Below are 19,343 nucleotides of genomic sequence, written 5' to 3'. Positions count from 1 at the left end.
CCTAAATTATGAGAAGGTCCCTAGGAATGTTTTACTTCTCCAACGCCCACACCTCCAACATGTTTAGATTTCAAACCAGACCCTTGGGCTGTTTTGTACTCTTTTTGTCATTTCCAGTAACTCTGCTTTGCAGTTGTGCAGAAACTCAGATCTTTATCCAACAGAGCTCAAACCAGATGAGGTGTAGTCAAGAGGGATATATGAAATAAGCAAGGCAGCATAAACCAACTGAACACTATGAAACTAGGGGTTTCAGTGAGCTGGTTTAACAGAAGGGTGGTGGATAAGCAGATCCACTGACCCTTCATCCGTAAGCAGATTACGCTTTATCACAAAGAATGCTCAGGATATTCGGTCTGCGACAACAACAGGCAGCAGACTGATCTGTTGTATTCAAAGTGACGAATGATCAAATGATCCGTTTGAGGGAGTGCTGCAAACTTTGCCTTTAAGTTCTTTAAGGAAAAAGAACTACAATTTTTGCAGGACAACAATCACCAGTCATTACAAACTTATGCTGTGTAGCCAAGAGTTAAACCCATATATATTTGGTGGAGATCTCTGAGTTTCCAAAGGCTAAGGCTAAGCTTTATAGAAATGTGTATAAAGTAATGCATGGATGATGTAATGATGGAAGGTTTGCAGCCTTGAAAAAATCTGAGTCTTGGGTTTGAGTGTTTCATTCACAGTAAACATCATCATGAAGAGTTGAGATATGATACCTTAAAGCTTCTCAAAGCGGCATTGAAAGAAAAGCTGTAAACACATGATAAAGATGTTGCGGCAAACATGTTAGTGTAGCTATTTACACAACAAGCATACATGTAAGTAAACATTCGCATTCCCTGGCAATTTAAGTCCAATGCTCACTCCCTTTCTCGCTCTGTTTTGGTCTCCACTGATTCCTACATTGGGTTTGTTTTGGTCGGCCGCAGCTGCAGCTGGAAACAAGATTCATGAGAACAAGTTGCGGGCCTTAAAACAATAAGACAAGCTGAAGGACACGAGTGCTCTACAGAACTGAGGGCAGCTGCATTAGTCAGGTGATTATTCTTTGTATGTTTGTCACTTCTAAAGACCTTTTTCACATTACACATTATCCAGCCAATTGATCAATTATCGTGCTGCTTTAAGGGAAATGGGAAAACTGTATTCTATCGTTTTAAAAAGTTATTACAGCTATAAGCCATATATACCACTGAAATTGTACTGCAACACCCCTATAGAGAATATATAAGAAATATAAAAATATAGTAGAACTAATATATTTCTAAGGCACAGTCGGCATATGTCTTATTATAGAAAATAATACTAAACCTTATAATAACCTACCCCATCACAGGTCATAACAATTTTCAATAAGACTTTCATGAACAATTTTTTTAAAATCTTGTGTTCGCTTCAGCGCGCCATCCACGCCCCGCCCTGAGCTCTGGGAGTCCCCGCTCCTCCACCTCACTGAGCCGAGGAAGAGAGAGGAGGAGGAGGGGGAGCAGGAGGAGGAGAGGGAGGAGCCCCCTCCGTCGACGTCACTCCATCCCTCCCACTCCAGCTTAAATTTACATTTTCTATGGGTCCTGACTGACTGAGTGTGTATGAGAGTGTGTATGTGTGTGTGTGTGTGTGTGTGTGTGCCGGAGCTACTGAACAGTTTCCAAGAGCAGAGAGTCGCGCAGACACACCTCAACCCCGAGAAGTGATCCGGAGACGCTCCGGTGCGGCCCTCAGCCACTTTGTCATTTTAAATATTAAACAAGTTGAGTTGGAGAAGTCGCTTCGGGGTCGACTTTGAGGTAGGTGTGTGTGTGTGTGTGTAGTCTGGAGCGTTTTTGTTTTTGTTTTTTTTTTTTCGTGGAGGTTGCTTCACGAACGAAATAACAAAAGCGGCACGTTTCAACCCGTCTGTCCCCACCCCCCCCCCCCCACCCCCCTCCCCGGGTGCAGGAGCAGCGGGTTTTTGGGGTTTCGAAGCTGGAAAGTAACGAAGAGGAGAAAAGACGGAGGAAGGAAAGAGAGAGAGAGAGAGGGAGAGAGAGAGAGAATGAGATTGCAAAACACAAACTCTTGCTTCATTGTCTCCTTTTGTTGTAGCGCATGACTGTAGCCGACGGGACAGTGACGAGCAAACACGTTGAGGTAGGTTGTGCGGCGAGTACAGACTGCAGGCGGGTTTCCTTCGGAGCAGAGCCGTGTTTTCCTGGGCTGTTTACACTCTGTACTTTGTGAGGGGGGAAAAAAAAAATAGTAGAAGAAAAACCTCAGCTGATATTGCCAGCGTCCGTGTTCACATGACACTTGGTAATGTCCTTGCACAAGTCTGCTGAAACATACAGCCCCTCTTGTTCTTAAGCCGTCGCGAAATGACATATTTGGCTTTACAATCTGTCCATGGCAGGACCTGCTCTGTCTCTCCCTATTTGTCACCAGAGCCTTCAAGTAATCGTGTACCTTGAAATTAGGCCGGTTTGTGAGACAAGCGGCAAACGAATAGGCCATGTGTTATGGATGAGCTGTGTATGGATTCATCGTTTGTGAGTAAGTTTGTGTGTAATAGCTCAGCAATGACCAAAGCCCTCTGTGTCACAGCACATGGCCTCAGTCGGAGCTGACACACTGGCCTGCGCTGTCATCAGGGCACACACACACACACACACACACCAACTGTCATGTGAAGAGGTGTGTGGTATTTAGTGATGCTGCAACAGGTCTGCCATCCTCAAAAACTTGTGGTGTTTCTTTTTCATGGTGGAGTGTATTTTCATGTTAGACTTTAACAAGACATTAAACAAACAGGGTTGAACCCAGCTCCATAACCAGAAGGTTGGTTGAGTGTGTGTGTGTGTGTTTTCTGGGTGGGGGCGAAATAGCAGCCTGGCAAATACGACCAAGGAGTTTTAACATGTGAAGTAGTTTTAACTCCGGGTTATCAGATGTGTTCTAGGGAGAGAAGTGACAAAAGCAGGTGGTATGAATGAGTATGTTATACTGTCGAGGTGCGGAGCTTTCAAGAGTGTTTGTGTGTGTGTATACGCAGGGAGGGGAAAGTTTCTCGCACATGTGTTAGTCATTTGGAGGGGAGTTTGCTAAACGATTTACATCTGTTTTCTGATCTTTGAACCCCCTCCTTCCCTCCTCTCTCGCCTGTTCCCCTTACTTGGTCTCTCTCGCTGTCTTCTGTTTCCCATAAGGGCTGATGCTGTCATTGTGTGTGTGTGTGTGTGTGTGTGTGTGTGGTGGGTGTTACAACTGGAATGCTCTCTTCTCCATTATTATTGCACTCAAAGGAATTGAAATATGTGAATGAAATGTCTGAGTTTCCATTCTATAATGGCGTGTGTCCATTAGTGGTTTCGGTGTGTTTCTCAAACGTATCATTATAGAATCTGAGTCCATGTCAAGGACTCAACCTGACCTCAAGAGAGTCCAGGTATTTGGGTCAGGAATGGGTGTGTGTCCAGGAGGGGTATAACCGGCAGCCCACATGTGTGTTGACAGTATTATCTCCCACAGTCCTGCTGGTCTGTCTGCGGGCACAAAATCTTCATTACTCAGCAGAATGCGCTGATCCTTAAGACCCGCACTGCACGAGACACAGTGTTACTGTGCATGTGTGTGTGTGTTTCATGATCAGGCTCTGTTACTAGTTCTTCACAGACATATTGTTCACATGTGGTGAAAGACTACCTTGTAGCAAATGTTTCTTTCCCCTCTTATGAGCCATGTAAGTAAAGAGTGGGACTTCAGTGGTTCTCTGTGCTGAGAGTTCAGCCCTCATGATTTAAGCAAACATGTCTCAACTCTGTCCAGTTCCAGCCTGCAACTGCCAATGTTGTCTTAACACAAGCAGCCACACAAGCCATATCAAAAGTGTGTAAAGAAAAAAAAAGTTCTAAATTCAATCTGGAAGTATATAATCAAAGAATATGTAAAGAAGATCCAGGGTTTCTCTCAGAGTTTTACGGTGGTGGTTTCATCTGAAATAAATGCCACCTTTACCAATACCATAATTAAGGCTTGATAAAGCCTGAATAGGTTGGAAGACAAAGTAACAAAGTCTGGCATTTTACTGTTTTTTAGTTATTGTATGAGTAAATCTTAGCTTAAGTAGAAAAACACATTATCCCTTAGTGTCAGTATGTAAAATATCACAATTTTTGCTCTACCTCTGCTCACATAATAGAAATAAGTACCCTTCTATGAAATGAAATGGTAACCTTATGGGGAAAAAAGAACAAGCTTTTGCTTTTGTTTTTGTTCTGTTCTAAAAAGTGTTTTTGACAGCTGCTTTGTCTTTATTAGTTGTTTCGCCACCTTTTCACATAAACTGTGTGCATTACTGCCCCTCTCCATGCAGGCTGGATGAAACAATATGATGCAACGCATACGTAAGTGATGCAATCACAGAACCCAACAACAGCACGCAGGGTTTGTTTACATTGTACTGTGGTTTTGTTACCATGGTTTTAGATTATGGTGTCACAATTTAGGTATTGAGTTTCCCGATAGAGAGGGAAGGCAGTTCATATGAAAGCCAGTCATGCAGAGGCTTGACTTTACTTTTGTTTGAGCAGCCTCAGGACCTGATGTTGATTTACTCATAAAAGAGAGATAAGATATACATTCATACCACAGAGTAAAACACACACACACACACACACAGACACACACACACACACACACACACCTCAAGAGACTCAGCTTCACAAAGAATCCCATTGATTTTTCTGCTGTTATGCTGGAGCTTCAATCACAATGAAGAACCATTACTGTGCTGACCACTTTGCGTAGTCCTGGAGAATGGATGACACACACACACACAAATGCACACACAGATTCTAAATGCCTTCCTCCTTGCAGCTTGTTAGGTTGAAGTATAGAGAGATTGGGAGTCTGAGCTGCATGAATTGGATTAAGCTCTCTTGTAAGTCAGTATCAAGACATATGATCCTGTCTTATTACAAACACAAACAGGAACATACACCCAGGGCAGAACAGGGCCACTTGCTTTTGTCACAGTTTGCAGCCAACAGGGCCTCCAGAATATATACCCATACTGCCTTTGGAAAGTTTCATCAGACAATGAAACCACATGATTGCCTGCTGTCCCAACTAAAAATATGCATCCACATAGCATATATTTTGTGTCATGTCGAGCATAAAGCACAGAATCTGTGAGAACAAAGACTCTTCATTTGGCCTGTTTTTTGACACCTGGTTACCTAATTATCTGTGTGTGTACGTTGAGCTTGCACCCCTGTGCAACTGTCTGTCTATAACTGTAGATTGTCTGGTTGCCCAAGGTAACAGTTGTTATTGGGGTTTTCTCCACTAGCATGTAAACAAAGGAGAACCTCCCAAATCCTCCCCGGTGTGCCCCCCAGCCAATGAGATTTGAGCTTCCAGCTGGGCTCAGCCAGTAGACAGTGAGGAGGGGCGTGACTCCGCTCCATAAGTGAGAAAACAGCAGTAAAGCACAAAGCTTTGCATCTGGAACTGGAACAGACAGAGCCATAACAAAGACTCTTCCTTTACGACTTAGCAGCAATTGACACTGTTGAGCCAGATGAAATGGCTGTGTCTTTTTTTTTTTTTTTTTAACTATATGATTTTTACACCACCAAAGAGACAGATATTGGAACTGTGTTTTAAAAGGGAGATGTGCGTGAGGAATGTGCAGTATATGGGCACGTTTACATCTCAGTGAGGAGGAGCCACAGGGAATAGGCGTGTGCTCTGTCTATAATTGGTGTTCTCAGAGTATGTTTGTGTAGCATGTGCATCTGTCTCAGTCCACCTGTTCTCATCAGGTCTATACATATACATTCAGGACCATGTGTCGGTGTCAGCTGTGAGAGAGTATAGACCGGCCTTTTGTTTTTGACTGACAGGTGCGACCCCCAAACTGTAGCCTGTCACCAATTATTCGGGACATGTGTTCAGAATTTGGTTTGAGTAAGCACTTTTATTTTTTTTTTTTTTTTAAGTGCACATAGCATGCATCCAAATGTTTCTGTCACTCACAGATGTCAGTGTAAGAATATAGGTCTCCAGCTGTGTGTGTTCCCCCCAACTTGTATATGCTGTTACGTGCCCAAAGCAATAATCACTTTGCAGGTTCATCACATTCCCACAGCATGACTCAAAGTGGTGTCTGTGCCTTTTCAATCCATCCTATTCATTCTGTAATCTGCCTCACCCCAGGGCTCACAACGTGTGGCAGCTGGAGTGCACACAGGCTAATCAGTGCAGAACACAAAGTGTCAAACCAGGCTTGTTTCAGTTCAATAGGAGGGATCACAGCTTAACGTGATCAGTTTGTGCTTATCTGACAAACATCATCTTAGTTAAAGGCATTGGTTACTTTTTATTTTAATGACAGCTGGTTCATCTGACCACATCAGGGCATGTCACGTAACTGATCTGGCTACCTGCTCAAACCGCAATCAGCTCTTAAAAGCTGGATGTGGAAACGGTCAGGTTCAGATCATAATCAGACAGGACCAAATGTAGCCACAACGGTTGTTGAAGAGATGCATGGAAAGCAACAGAAACAAAGATTTGTGGAACTACAGTCACAATAGAGGCCAAGATCACAACACTGATTTTGAATCAGACCCAAAAACTGAATTAACATTGTACATATAATCACTGTTTTTCCCCCTTTTTGTATATAGAGAACAAGAACTTAAAACTGCGGAACATAGAAATGAGAAGAGTTGTAAAGGTTCCACTATTTTGGCCCATTGTTCAAAATCATAACATCCAGTGAGAACTGTATGTACATTAGAGGGAGAGAGTGACTGTAATTCATATGTTTTTGTATGAACTAGTGCTCCTTGCTGCCAGACGTAGTAATGAGTTTGGGTGTTTACTTTTCATCATGACAGTCTATAGAGCCGCCTTGTTCTCCCTTAATGACATCGGGGTTTTACACATACACATACATACACATACATACTCACATACACTGCGTAGCTAAAGCCTAACAGCTCATGCCTTCGTCACATGATGCACTATGTGTTACATTATCCTTGTGTGGGTGTTTGTGCGTGTGTGCGCATCTGTGCTTTACTAACCCTAAAGCACTGATTGTAAATTCCCATACCCTCACGTCTCCCTAGTGACATCATCGTATTGTGGGAGCGGGGCGGGTGCTTTAAAAGGTCAGTACATGATGAGGCCCCAGAATTCCCCAGCTCCTCTTCTCCTTGGCTCCAGACCCCCACTCCAAGGCAGGAAATACAAAACAGATCTCAACCCTCAAACTCCCCGGCTTACTTTGGAGGACCCATATTCCCCTACCTCTCTGTCTTTCTTTGTTTCTCCGGCTGATCGTCCCATGATTTAGTTTTGTTCAGCCAAATGCTGTGAATGTTAGATGTATTTGTAGTCTAAATATGCACTCACCCTATCATCTTCTGTACACTGGTATTTGAGCTCAGTCTAAACTCAACCATTGACGGCAGTAACAGGAGTGGAACTTTGCATTTGCATTGTTGATACATGTTCGTGCTCCTGACCAGTTCGTGGTGTTCATGTTTTGTCTTCTCCTATTGGCTGCTTCTCTCTCTGGCATGCGCTGGCAGGTTAGGTTTTTCCCTGAGAGGAATGTGAGTGTCATTTGTTTTACTTACACATGTACATACAGTATTAGACTGCAAACAAGCACAGTAGGCAGGGAGTAGGTTTGGAGGTGCAAGTGACAGGAAGATGTGTGATTCTGTTGTTTGTGTCTATGGTCTAGAAGTATGTGTACATGTACGTCACTGTGTTTCCCACCATGATTGATATGTCGTCATGGGGGGGGGGGGGGGGGGGGCTTGTCAATGAGCATGTACGTGTTCAGGTTCTGTCCGGGAAATGAGCTCATTGTCACTACAAACACAGGCCACAAACTCTCTGCTTCTCTTTCACTTTTTCTGTCACTCTCACTCTTTCTGTCTCTCACACGCACAAACACACACACCAGCCCTCCCTCCCCCACCCCCCTCAGCTGTCAGTTAAAAGCCCATCTATCTGTGTGTTTTAATTAGGGCCTCCCCTATTTATGGCTGAATGGCCGCTTCATTAACAGAAAGGCTAGGAGACGCACACCCGGATCTGTCCGGCATATAACACACAGCAAGTAGGGGGGAAAGGATGTGCGTGTGTGTGTGTGTGAGAGAGAGAGAGAGAGAGAGAGAGAGAGAAAGAATGGGGTGTGGGGGTTGCTTTAGGGGTATTGATGACGCAATTTCCCCTGAGGCGTGGACCTCCCATCTGTGAGCAGAATAGACAGGATCTGGCCAAAAAAAAAAAAAGAAAGAAAGGGAGAGTGAGCTAGAGGAACTATATGGGACAAGGAGGAGATATCGAAGCAAGAGAGCAGATGGTAAATTAAGTTTCAAGAAAATGTTTTTCATGAAATTATACTGAGCCAGCTGATCTTCATTTTTCTTTATATGTATATCCATCTAATTTTTACCTTTTGTTGTGCTTCTTTTGTTGTGTCATCTCCCCTAAACGGTAGTAATATCAAGAAAACATAAAAAGGCCAAAATTATGGTTTGTCTTGGATCACATAAGTATAGTTTAGTATTCATTCTTAGGAATTGCTGTTTAAGTGTCTCATTAACCAGTAAGAACCACTTTGGCTCTGCTCTTACAAAAGTCAAGTCTGTCTTTTCATGTTACATGTGTCCACGATCAGTATATATCAAACTGGCGGCTAAAATGCCAATCAGTGCGTTCTCTTGTAAACCTGACCCCGGTGCACCTCTGTGCTGGGTACTGTGGAAAACAAATCGTGGCTAGGGGTGGATGTTGGAATGGGTGTGGTCAGCCATGTGTTCACAACCAACACACGACAGTTGACTGCCTAACCCCACCCTGTGCAGAGCTCTGGCGGATGGTCTGCTCTGTTTGTGCCTGTATGCTGGAGGAGGACGGGATTGGGCGGGGGGGGGGGGGTCAGATGGTGAAGCAGGGCACCAGATGCTCTCCTCACCTTCTTTTTCTCAGGCTCTGGAGGCTGCAGCAGGCAGAAAAGAGGTCACTCATGACTCACGAAGGCCTCAGCCACGTCATTATTTAGCATTTAGTCCTTTTTTTTTTACCCAGTCTGTGCATCTTGGCACGTGGATAACATAAGGTTATCCAGCTCTGTCTTTATTCCTTCGTGTCCATGTCACTAACAATCCACTTTTTTGTAATTATTTGTCGTTCCTACAGTATTCACTGTATTGTTTGTCTGCTTCCTAGCACCGAAACAAAAGATAAGTACTGATAATGGCCAATTTGTGTGCTCCTCCCCATCCCTCATCATTACGCTTTCTGCCCATCTGTGCTCCTCTCTGTTGTGTTACACCAGGAAGAGTGCTTTTCAGGCATAGATATTTTTTATAAATGGACATATACATTATTTATTTGTGAAGAGTTAAGAACCTACAATAGCTGATTTTAGCATTTAGATTTCAACATACTGTTGCCTATTTAGACATCAAGCAGACACAGAGCAACATCAGCATTCATATGAAGATGTGTTTGTGGCCACCTGGCAAATTTAAGTTCACTCGGTTTTAGCTCTGTTTTTGGTCTCCAAAGCTGCTGAGGGAAACCTCGGGCTCTTTAGCTTTTAAATGCTCCACTGTGCTTAGTGTCTCGTCTCTAATCATGTCTGTTTGCAGATTGGAGCTGAGCAGCAGTAGGCTAGTAGACAGTGTGCTTATCAGATGCTATAAAGTTGCGTCAAGCTGAGGTGAACTGCAGGTGATAATTCTTTGTTTTCGACACACCTTTCAAGTTAAACATAGACATTTGATCTATTGTTATAACAAAACATTGATTATAGCTGCTTTGAGGATGTTTTTAGGAGGGCCCATAGGAAGCCTTTAGTTAGCATCAGCTATGTCCTGCTCCTGAGTGCTGTGTCACTAAATTAAGTGTGGGTGATTGAAGGTCTCCATGGCGACTTAGAGAAGATGACAGCTGAGGGGGAAATTGAGAAATGAGTTTATATTATGAATGCAAGTGTGTGTGTGTGCGCGTTAGCTCATACAGCAGAGCCGGCCGCGGTGATGCAATCACTTGGCACAGTGCAGGCGCTCTACCCTTCCAAGATAAGTCATTGTATCAGCTCTAATGCAACCTGCCACCGTGGGGTACACTTTCACACAAACAAGGTCCATTGTTGCACATTTATCAAACACATTCATCAAATTACTTGCTCTTAAAATATGTATTAATTATATAAATTAAAATAAACTGCGACATGCACCTTCCTTTTCATTGGCATACAGTAACAAGTCTGTGTGAGCATGACATGAGTGATATATCATTGAAAATGTATGTGTACAGTTTCAGCCTCTCTGTCTCTGCACAGTTTTTAAAATTTTTTTATCTTTCTGTTGGTATTTTTCCTCGTATGATTGATTGGATATTTCCGGTCGCTAGCCGGTTCAAAAATGTGACAAAAAAATGTGCCTGTGTGTCACGGCGTGTGAGATCATAGTCACACACAGGTCATGAGGAGGACTGAAGTAAAGAGCGAAGGGTGAAGTAAACAGAGGAACGCTTTTCATCAGCCAACTCCCTTTTCTTTTTTCCTAGGCTGTTCTCTGACCCAGTTTTCTTTGCTGTTTTCCATTGTTTTCACCAACTTTCTTCCCATTTTAGCCCTTAATGCTTGGACATTTTGAATCCTCTAAACACTGCACCCTTTCTCATGGAATCCTTGGAGAATCAGGTCTTTTGGAGTCTCATTATCTGTGAGTGGGGGGTGGGGGTTGTCTCTGCTGTGAGGGTGTGTTTCCCAAAACCAATAAACAAACCGTTTTAATGGGATTCCTGGAACCGCAGTAAGTGTAACGACGTACTGATATCCATGCTTGGAGCGATGCTTATGCGATGCTTGTTTCGGCGTAGAAATGTGTTGAAAATGGATGTGCCGATATTAACGCATGCCATCTACAGTATGTGTTGAAGCGGCTGATTGTTACAGTGTTGTATAGTTCTGAAACCCACACATAGTAAGACATCTGTAGAAGGAGAGATCTTGGGACAAAACTGTGCATTAAATGCTGGTGTTTACCTGACCAACATCGCAGAATATTAACTTGGTTATCAGTATTGCTCTTTAGCAGTTTTAGGCTCTAACCGGTAGTGAGACATGCTATCTAAATAGCTTTTAAGTGAAACCAGAAGGATCATAAAATAAACCATGTAAAACTTCCAGTGATAAGGCAGACTTTAAGTGGGTCTCCAATTTGAGGTTCCAGGTTCGTTTTGAACTCCCTATGTCACTTCCCCTCTCCCTCGGGGCACAGAGGAAGTCGGAGCAGATGTGTTAAACTAACGGACACTTTGACAACACTGGCAGTCTGTGAGTGGCTCAACCTCCTGCTTCCGGTATTAACAGAGGCCGTCTTTGATGTACACAGCGCGTGTGTGCAGCCTCTGATTACAGCCACAAGCTGTTCTGCCCACCTTTGCCATCTCACATGCACAACACTGTCACCACGTCCTGGCTGTGCCACCAAATGTTGTGTGACTGGCTGGTGATGTAGTCATAAATGAAAATCAATGTTTAAAAAAACTCATGTTAGGGACAGATTCACGAATACCATTTTCCTTCACCTTAAACTTATCTCACTTAAACTGATGATTTTCTACATGTATTTATTATATACAAGATTTGTGTTTAAAAGGTTACTAATCTGAGATTAGAAAGGATTACTCACTATTATTACTGTACATCACAAGCAACAGTATTTTCATTTGTTAACATTTCCATTATATTCATCAAGAGTATTTATTGTGTGGTATTTCTCTCGCTTTGTTCTGCAGCATGCAGCCACAAACCATGTTTATCTTAGGCTTCTTTGTTATGTAACTGACATGGTTTAGTTTCTGGGATGAAAGAATGTCGACCTCCAGTGGTTTCTTTAAGTCATTACACCAGCCCTCTGCGTGTGTGTTTTGATTCTGAGGACACACTCCCCCCACCTTTGTGTCTCGCACGTGCAGCGTAACGATTCTTTGAACGAACCGGCCTAATCAAGTTCCAAAACAGCACTCTTTGTTTTGTTCTGTTATCAGTCACAGGCAAGGGAGACTGATAACCAGGCAACACCCTGTAATCACAGCCATTTGAGGGTATGGTTGTTTATAATCATTCCTCAGACTGGGGGGGGTATGCATTGGACTTTATTTCTAATCTGTCTAATACTGAAGTAAACATACTCAGCTAATTTCGTAGTCTATTTTACCAATTCATGGCTATTTTAAAACAGACTTACCGAGATCTTGCCATGTGTGTGTGTGTTGGTGTGTGTGTGTGTGTGTGTGTGTGTATATATATGTATGTGACTGTCTTCCAACAGATTAATGAAACAAAAAGTTCCATAAAGAAACAACAGAGAATATTTATACAGTGAGGAATCTGTTTCTTAAGCGGCAGAGAAAAAATTTGGTTATAAACTGTTCTTCGTCTAGAGGCATGCATTGAAAGGGAGTGGGAGGGAGTAGGTGAGGGAGGGAGCAGAGAGAGAGAGAGAGAGAGAGAGAGAGCGTTTGTGCATGCATGTGTGTGTGTGTTAGAGAGAGAGAGAGAGAGAGAGAGAGAGAGGATAGCTATAAAACAGACTTTGAACTCCAACCAGCTCAGTAGCAGACAGCTGTGCAGAACAAAGCACCTCTCCTACGTGAGGCTCTGCAACACTGATAAACAGGACAGCGAGTTTTAAAAGCTTTTCCTGGAAAATAAATTCCCAATCAAAACAGCAGAGATGGCGACAATGTTCAGATACCCTGTCTTTCCTCATCTGCAGGGTGAGTTAAGCCAAGATTTAATTTTGTGCATTTTTTTTTTTTAACAGTAAGTAAAAGTGGAGTACTGAGCTGTTTTAGTCTTAGAACATATATATGTATATCTACATGTATATATGTTAGTGGGAGTTAAATATGTTTTATAATATACACATTTTTAATCGGATATTATTCTGTTCTAATTTTAGTTTTTAGATCTCCAGATTTATCTGTGTCAGAACATGTGAGCCGTCAATTCAGATGCAAGTAGGATTTTCATTGAGCAAAGCAGTCTCGTTAAAAGTAGCACTTAACTGCCATAAAAGTTATTTTACTGTGATATCATTGCATTCAGTCTGCTCTTAAATTGAGTATTGATGAAAACTGCAAGTTATTTCTAAGTTTTATAATCACTTGATACAGATGATGGTGGTTTTCCATAAATGCATTGATTAGATTTATGGAAATGGACGATTTACAGCTGCTGTAATACAAATAATTGTACATTTCAAAATACCTGTTTTCCATTAACTAAAGGATTTGTGTCTGTTTCTGGAGGTCATGGATAGAAGTTGCTATAATCTTGAGGTTGTGGACAACAACAGACAGAGCCTTTGGGTTAGTTTTGTATCGGCAGCTTTTGACATATTTACATAACTATGTGTTTGAAAAACAATCACTCGGCTCTGTGCTGTTTTGATTCATCGTTTCATTATTTTGCATATGGTTTTCATATCCTCTGACAGGAGGATGAAATGTTCCTGTTCACTCAGTGAGGAACAATTATGTAATTCCAGTGCTGATTCCCTCCATCACTATAGAAACCATTCAAAAACTTTGAGCTTATGCCAGAGAGTCAGAGAGATGCTCATATCAGGTTTTGAAAGGAATGCAATTTTAGAGAAATAATAGGTGCCAAAAAAACATTTGGCTTTGCAACACACGGACATTTCTGTCTCCACATGGACAAATAAATGTCTGTGTTTGCTGCATTTGAACCCATTTCATAGTGGTGTTTATGAATGTTGCTCACTGTTGTTGTTTACGAAAATGTGTGTTTTTCTTTTGTTTCCATCACTACAGATCCGTGTGACCCTGGTCTGTCGCTGTCACCAGGGAGGAGTGTCATGGCGGAGCCAGACTATCTGGAGGGAGACTGTGATGAGCTCATCAAACCCAAGAAGCTGATCAACCCAGTCAAGAACTCCCGTAACCACCAGGACCTGCACCGAGAGCTGCTCATGAACCAGAAGAGGTCAGGAGACAGAAATTCTTCGGCCTCTATCTCTTGTTGTCTCGTTTTGATGTCTTTCCTTTTTACCTGTGTCCTGATAAACATACCTGGTAATTCACAGCACACCTTTCAGGAAGAGATTCTGATTTTACAATTGGCGACCCACAGTTTTATTAAGGTTTATGGCACATAAACAAAACCCAAGGATGGCTGAATTCCAAGCACGTGATTGGGACAATAATAAAGCAGATAGTCACTTGCAGCAATGGGCAGATAATGATAATGTCCGTTGCTGTCTCACATCATCATCTCCTTGTTTGTTTATGGCAACAGTATCAAGTGGGCCTGTATCCAAAACAGGTTAGACAGTGGAAAACGGTATGGTGTCCAGATCCAGGCTAATTTAGTTTAGTCATGGTGTATCAGTGAATACAATAACCCTGCTACTCTCTTGTAATTGGTTTGACAGTATCCATGCAGACCGTGCTGATGCTTCTGCAGTGTGTCACTATAGTTGGTCACTGGTTCCTCCAAGCCCCAGCAGCAGTATTATGTAAAACTTAAGATATAAAACTTTCATGGAAGCTATTATATAAAACCTCAGGTGCATTAGTGTGTCAAAAATTGGTTATGTAAAGGTCATACTGTGCAGGATAAACCTGGACTGGCTGTTTATATTAATACTAGATCATACAACAGAGAATTTCATGCATCTTTAAATCTAGTCTAGGTAGTGTGTGTCTGTATGGATGAATGCATATGCATACTGAGGCCTGTGATCACCCTTTTGACACTAAATGTTTATATTTTCTCTCACCATACAGTGCCAGCAGCTTTGTCTCCACGCTATAAATAGCTACGTAAACACACATGCTGATGACAGCTGTTACATCACAGCAGCGATGCTCTGTCTTAAATGTGTCAAAGCCTTTGCAGTGATGCAGGCAAGGCATTAATGGATGATAGGAAAGAGGCCAGGATGGCCATGAGAATTAAATAACAGTATTAGGGGAAGAAAAAAAAAAAGATTGTCGCTTTTCCATTCCAAATGCTGCAGAGTATTGTTCTAGCTGTCTAGACGGAGAATGTCCATTGAAGTCTGTGAAATTAATCTAGGGGGCTCTTAAAGGTATGAACCTGTTTTGATTGGGCTTTCTATCATGCACTGAAAGTATGGAAAGCTTGCCTGCATGGTGGATTAGTCACAGTGATGAGAGTTGGGAGGGGTGGGGTGGGTGGATGCATGGATGGATGTATGAAGAAGGGAGAAAAAAAACATGTTATGTAATCCAGATTATAAAACAGTCTCTGTCTGAGGGCCTTTTGCTGCCGTTGCTACCTTAGCTGTAGTGACCATTCCTACACACACACACACACACACACAGAGAGAGAGAGAAAAAAGAATTTCAGAAATTCAGCCACTAAGACTGGGGAAGCATTTGAGCAGATGGGAGTATTGATGTGTGGGATCTGAACACACATTCCTCCCTGTCTGCAAGAGGGTGTGCACTCGTAGGAGGGGTCATGGATAGGAGGGTCAGTGGTTATGTAAACGTTGCCCACGGTGAAAGGGGAGTCGAGGAAGCATCTTTATAGGCTTATCTTATTGCTTTCAGTGACCTTGAACCTCCTCCTTCTCTGTACCAATTACCCTGACCCCATCACATCTTTTACCCTCTGCTCTGCTTCAGATGGCTAAGTGCTTTCATGAGACCGTCACTGCCAGGAAACCTGGGGTATTTACTTGCAGCGGTGACTTTGGGTTACACAGTGCTTTGTTGTAAATTAACTCCCACTCCTCCTTGGAACATCGTGGACTCGGTTATGTAATCTTCAGGATTTAATAATGCATTTAATTAAGGCAGTGTTGTTGCTAAACTGCAGTCAGGTAGGCATGCAGTGTTTCCTTTGAAGAACGGCCACAGCCTGTGCAGAGTCATGGCTAAAAGGAAAATCCAGAACCATGAGTAAAGTTAAGTAATCTGGTTAATATGGTTTTTAAATTGATTTAATAAGGAGCATAGAGACTGAGTTTTTGACCAAGGATAGCCTCTGTCCTTTTTCTGCTTTTTCTTGTGTGGCACTTTATTGTGCCTCCTAATCCTTTGCAGGCTTTGCTGTTTATTGGTTTTTGCATTTTCCTGCTGACTCCAACCCATCTCTGTTCCCCCCTGCCTTAAGTACTTCTGCTCCCAAGACTCATCCTCAGCCCCCACCCTTCTCTCTTGTAATTTTGAGAAGTTTTTAGCATTACATAACATTTGGTATTTTTGCTCTTCCTCGCAAGAATCACTCACACTTTACTAAGATGTCCCTGTCCTGTTTTTGATTCTTGCTACACAAACCCAGGCAGTTGCATAACAATCCCACTGGCTCCCAATGACTTATCACCCCAAGACAGCTTTATATAAGGAAAGTGTTTGTAAACAGTTTGTGAGTTTTTTGGTTGATATTTGAGGTTTTTCGGTTCTTTGAAAAGGAAAAGAAAAGGAACACAGGCCCATGGTTTCAAATCATTTTTCCAAAGTCAGTTCCAGTGCTGGCAACCATCATGTACGCAGATTGTTAAATGTGGAACAATCTGTGTTTGGCTCAAAATCAAAACTTTCCTTAAACACGAATGAAATGTTTTAATCCAGAACATCTAATACAGACCTGCATGTCAAATTTGAATGAGGTCATGGTCATCATCTGTTACACATGAATTTGAATGCCAGTCTCCCTCTGACTCTGACTCTGTGGTGTGATAAGCATGTGCTGCCGCAGGTTGTTCGCTAAGCTTTATTTTAGTAACATGCTGTATTTCACTGATTGATTCTGCACAGGGGTCTGGCTCCTCAGAACAAACCTGAACTCCAGAAGGTTCTGGAGAAAAGGAAGAGGGAGCAAGTTCTTAAGGCTCAGAAGGAGGAGCAGGAGGCCCACAAGAAGAGGAGTGACCTGGAGATAGAGCTCATGAAAAGGCAACAGAAACTAGAGCAGGTAAAGGATTGAAAGAATGAATATAAACTGTCGTTTCAGCACTTAGAAGGATGCATCTTATTACTGTATCTGAGCACAAGAGAAAACAGATTGCATTAGATCAGTTACCACTATTTTTTGTCCTTGAATGCATCTCATACATGTTGCTACCAGCAGATCATCGCCTCTGTAATTTGAATTTGCCAATGTCTGTATTTCTGCAGCTGGAGCTGGAGCAACAGAAAATTGAGGAGGAACAGGAGAACACCCCCGAGTTTGTGAAGATGAAAGGCAACCTGCGCAGGACCAAGCAGGAGACCGATGAGGAGGAACGAACCACCTAAAAACCAGCAGGGGTGTCTGGGTCTGGCTGATTGTGCGCGTGTGTGTGAGCACAGAGACGTCAGGAGTGTGTGTACAAAAGAGAGCGAGTGTTGTCTGCGGTGCACGGTGGTGACCTGACCGTGGTCCAAGACGAACTTCCTGGCTTTCCCAACCTAGCTGTTCCTTCCTGCAGTGAGGAGAGAGACTTTACAGACTAAAGACCCCCCCTCTGTCTGCCTGCCACGGACCGCCAGTACTCACCACTGCTCCTCACACCCACCCAGCAGCACACAGCACCCCCATCCTGCAGGAGGGACCTAACACAGACATGTTACATGTTACACGCCTTTCAACGAGGCCGAGCGAGCTTCAAATGAGCTCTGATGGAGAAACAAAACAACCAAAACAACCAAACACACACACAGGAGTTTTCATCCCCTCTGTTTCACTCCTCTCTCCACAGCGAGCTGTTGTTTCTCTTTACTGTTATCGATGTTGTTATCGTTGTTGTTGTTGTTCTTTTTCTTCCCTCAACTTCAGAATCAAATAAGGAAAAGTGGACACTGGATGGACTCTTGAAGCTGTGTAATGTAAAAGCCAAAACAAATGTGCTTTTGTTATTTATGTTTGTAGCTTTTAGCCCAGGTATAGGGGAGGACACTTTTAGTCGTTCTGTATTTTAGTTGTTTTACAGTATAGTTTATGAAGCCAGAACAGGACAAAGGGAGTGTATGGTTGTGTGAAACACTCAAGTTTGCTTTGTTTTTTTTTTAATTTTATTTTATTTTAAACATGCCATTTCCTCAGCTAATGCAATTTTGAGCAATAGTAGAACTCCCAGGCATGAGAGTGACATTTTCTTTATATATTCTGTTGTTTTGTATGAATAAAAGTGTTGCTTAATAAATAATTTAAGTTTTTTTTTTTAGGTTGGTCAATGAAAATAGGCCTTGAGCCCTGACTGATCAGTCCTTATGTGCTTTGGTAAAAACCAAGAAGTATAATCGAGAGTGTGCACTTGTTGGCCAACTGTCATCTTGGGATGTCTGCATGGCTCCTGAAACAACTCCGAAAGCATCCTGGATCCTTCTGGAATGTCCTGGAATATCAGAATTTTGTCTTTATTCACAGTGGAGCCATAGATGTGCAAACAGGTCATTTAAATCAGTGAATCTGATCTAAAGTGGGTGTTAATTGCTAAACTATTTATCTAGCATGTGTAGCCAGCACCACACACAAGTTCCAAAATGGTTTCACAGTGTGAGAAACTGTGATTCCTTTGGATGTTAAAGTGCAGGTTAATCACACAAAATAATATTATGGGTCTAAAATTTTGATTTGTGGGTCTCTAAGAGGCGATAGCTATTACTGTCATGGGAAGCAGATTTACAGCAACATAACCCTGTGTTCCTCGCCAGAATCTTCTTTTTAAATAAATATAATTTTGACACGTTCCATTTCTTTTTCTTTATTTGGTGTGCTGCTGGACTCTGTGGACTTGTTGTCAACCAATAGCAGGCTTCATTTTCCAAATGGAAAATAACAGCCAAGCAGCGTGCCGATCAAACAGTCATCACTTTGATAAGCCCAGTTTATTTAGTCTGGAGCTGGTGTTGATTTTGTTCACAGACTGCAACAGTCAGTTGTCTAGACTTCAGGCAGTATTTGGAACAGACACTTGATCACAGCTGGTTTACACTGATGGATTTACAGAAATGGAAAATGGCATATCAGAGATTGTAATACACTTTGTACAACCTAGAATACAGCAAAGTAACATGGAACAATATATAATATTAATAGTTTTTCTCTTGGCATTGTTGGCCGTAATTTTGGCTTTAAAGTGGGTAGAGGAACATAAAGAGCATCAAAATTTCAGAATCAGCTACTCTATTACTTTGATGAGTAGCAAACCAAAAGTTTGTACAATTTGATTTTTAATGGGAAAATATCACTATCTAGTTGTATTAATAATATGGGTTGCAAGTCTCTCTAGAGCTATAAGTAAATATAAGTAAATTTTAAAAAAGGCAAAAAGATG

General features: G+C 42.2%; 1 protein-coding gene across 3 annotated transcripts; it reads left to right on the top strand.

Annotated features, from left to right (window-relative positions):
* The first annotated feature begins 1,550 nt into the window (after positions 1–1,550).
* fam107b (family with sequence similarity 107 member B) lies at positions 1,551–18,757 on the top strand. Of its 3 annotated transcripts, none has more exons than XM_071500778.1 (4): positions 1,551–1,793; positions 13,867–14,038; positions 16,843–16,999; positions 17,203–18,757. In XM_071500778.1, the coding sequence occupies exons 2-4, from the start codon at positions 13,911–13,913 to the stop codon at positions 17,320–17,322; spliced, it is 405 nt and encodes a 134-aa protein (XP_071356879.1). In that variant the 5' UTR covers positions 1,551–1,793; positions 13,867–13,910; the 3' UTR covers positions 17,323–18,757. The 3 variants fall into 3 exon arrangements, with proteins under 3 accessions (XP_071356879.1, XP_071356888.1, XP_071356870.1); XM_071500787.1 differs by lacking the exon at positions 1,551–1,793 and adding an exon at positions 1,945–2,136; XM_071500769.1 differs by lacking the exon at positions 1,551–1,793 and adding an exon at positions 12,640–12,807.
* The last annotated feature ends 586 nt before the right edge of the window (positions 18,758–19,343 follow it).

Source organism: Trachinotus anak, unplaced genomic scaffold, assembly GCF_046630095.1.
Source record: "Trachinotus anak isolate AG129_WGS33_773 ecotype Australia unplaced genomic scaffold, CSIRO_AGI_Tana_v1 ptg000002l, whole genome shotgun sequence".
In the NCBI taxonomy this organism is placed as follows: Eukaryota; Metazoa; Chordata; class Actinopteri; order Carangiformes; family Carangidae; genus Trachinotus; species Trachinotus anak.
Note: the sequence above shows the minus strand (reverse complement) of the source record. Positions and strands in the feature narration are given on the sequence as shown.

What these genes read in the sequence shown, in the direction of transcription:
- fam107b (XM_071500769.1), top strand. Translation starts at nt 12,765, where the DNA reads ATGGCGACAATGTTCAGATACCCTGTCTTTCCTCATCTGCAGG. An exon ending in CTGCTCATGAACCAGAAGAG is followed by an intron (nt 14,039 to 16,842) that starts GTCAGGAGACAG and finishes GATTCTGCACAG; the next exon opens with GGGTCTGGCTCCTCAGAACA. An exon ending in GGCAACAGAAACTAGAGCAG is followed by an intron (nt 17,000 to 17,202) that starts GTAAAGGATTGA and finishes GTATTTCTGCAG; the next exon opens with CTGGAGCTGGAGCAACAGAA.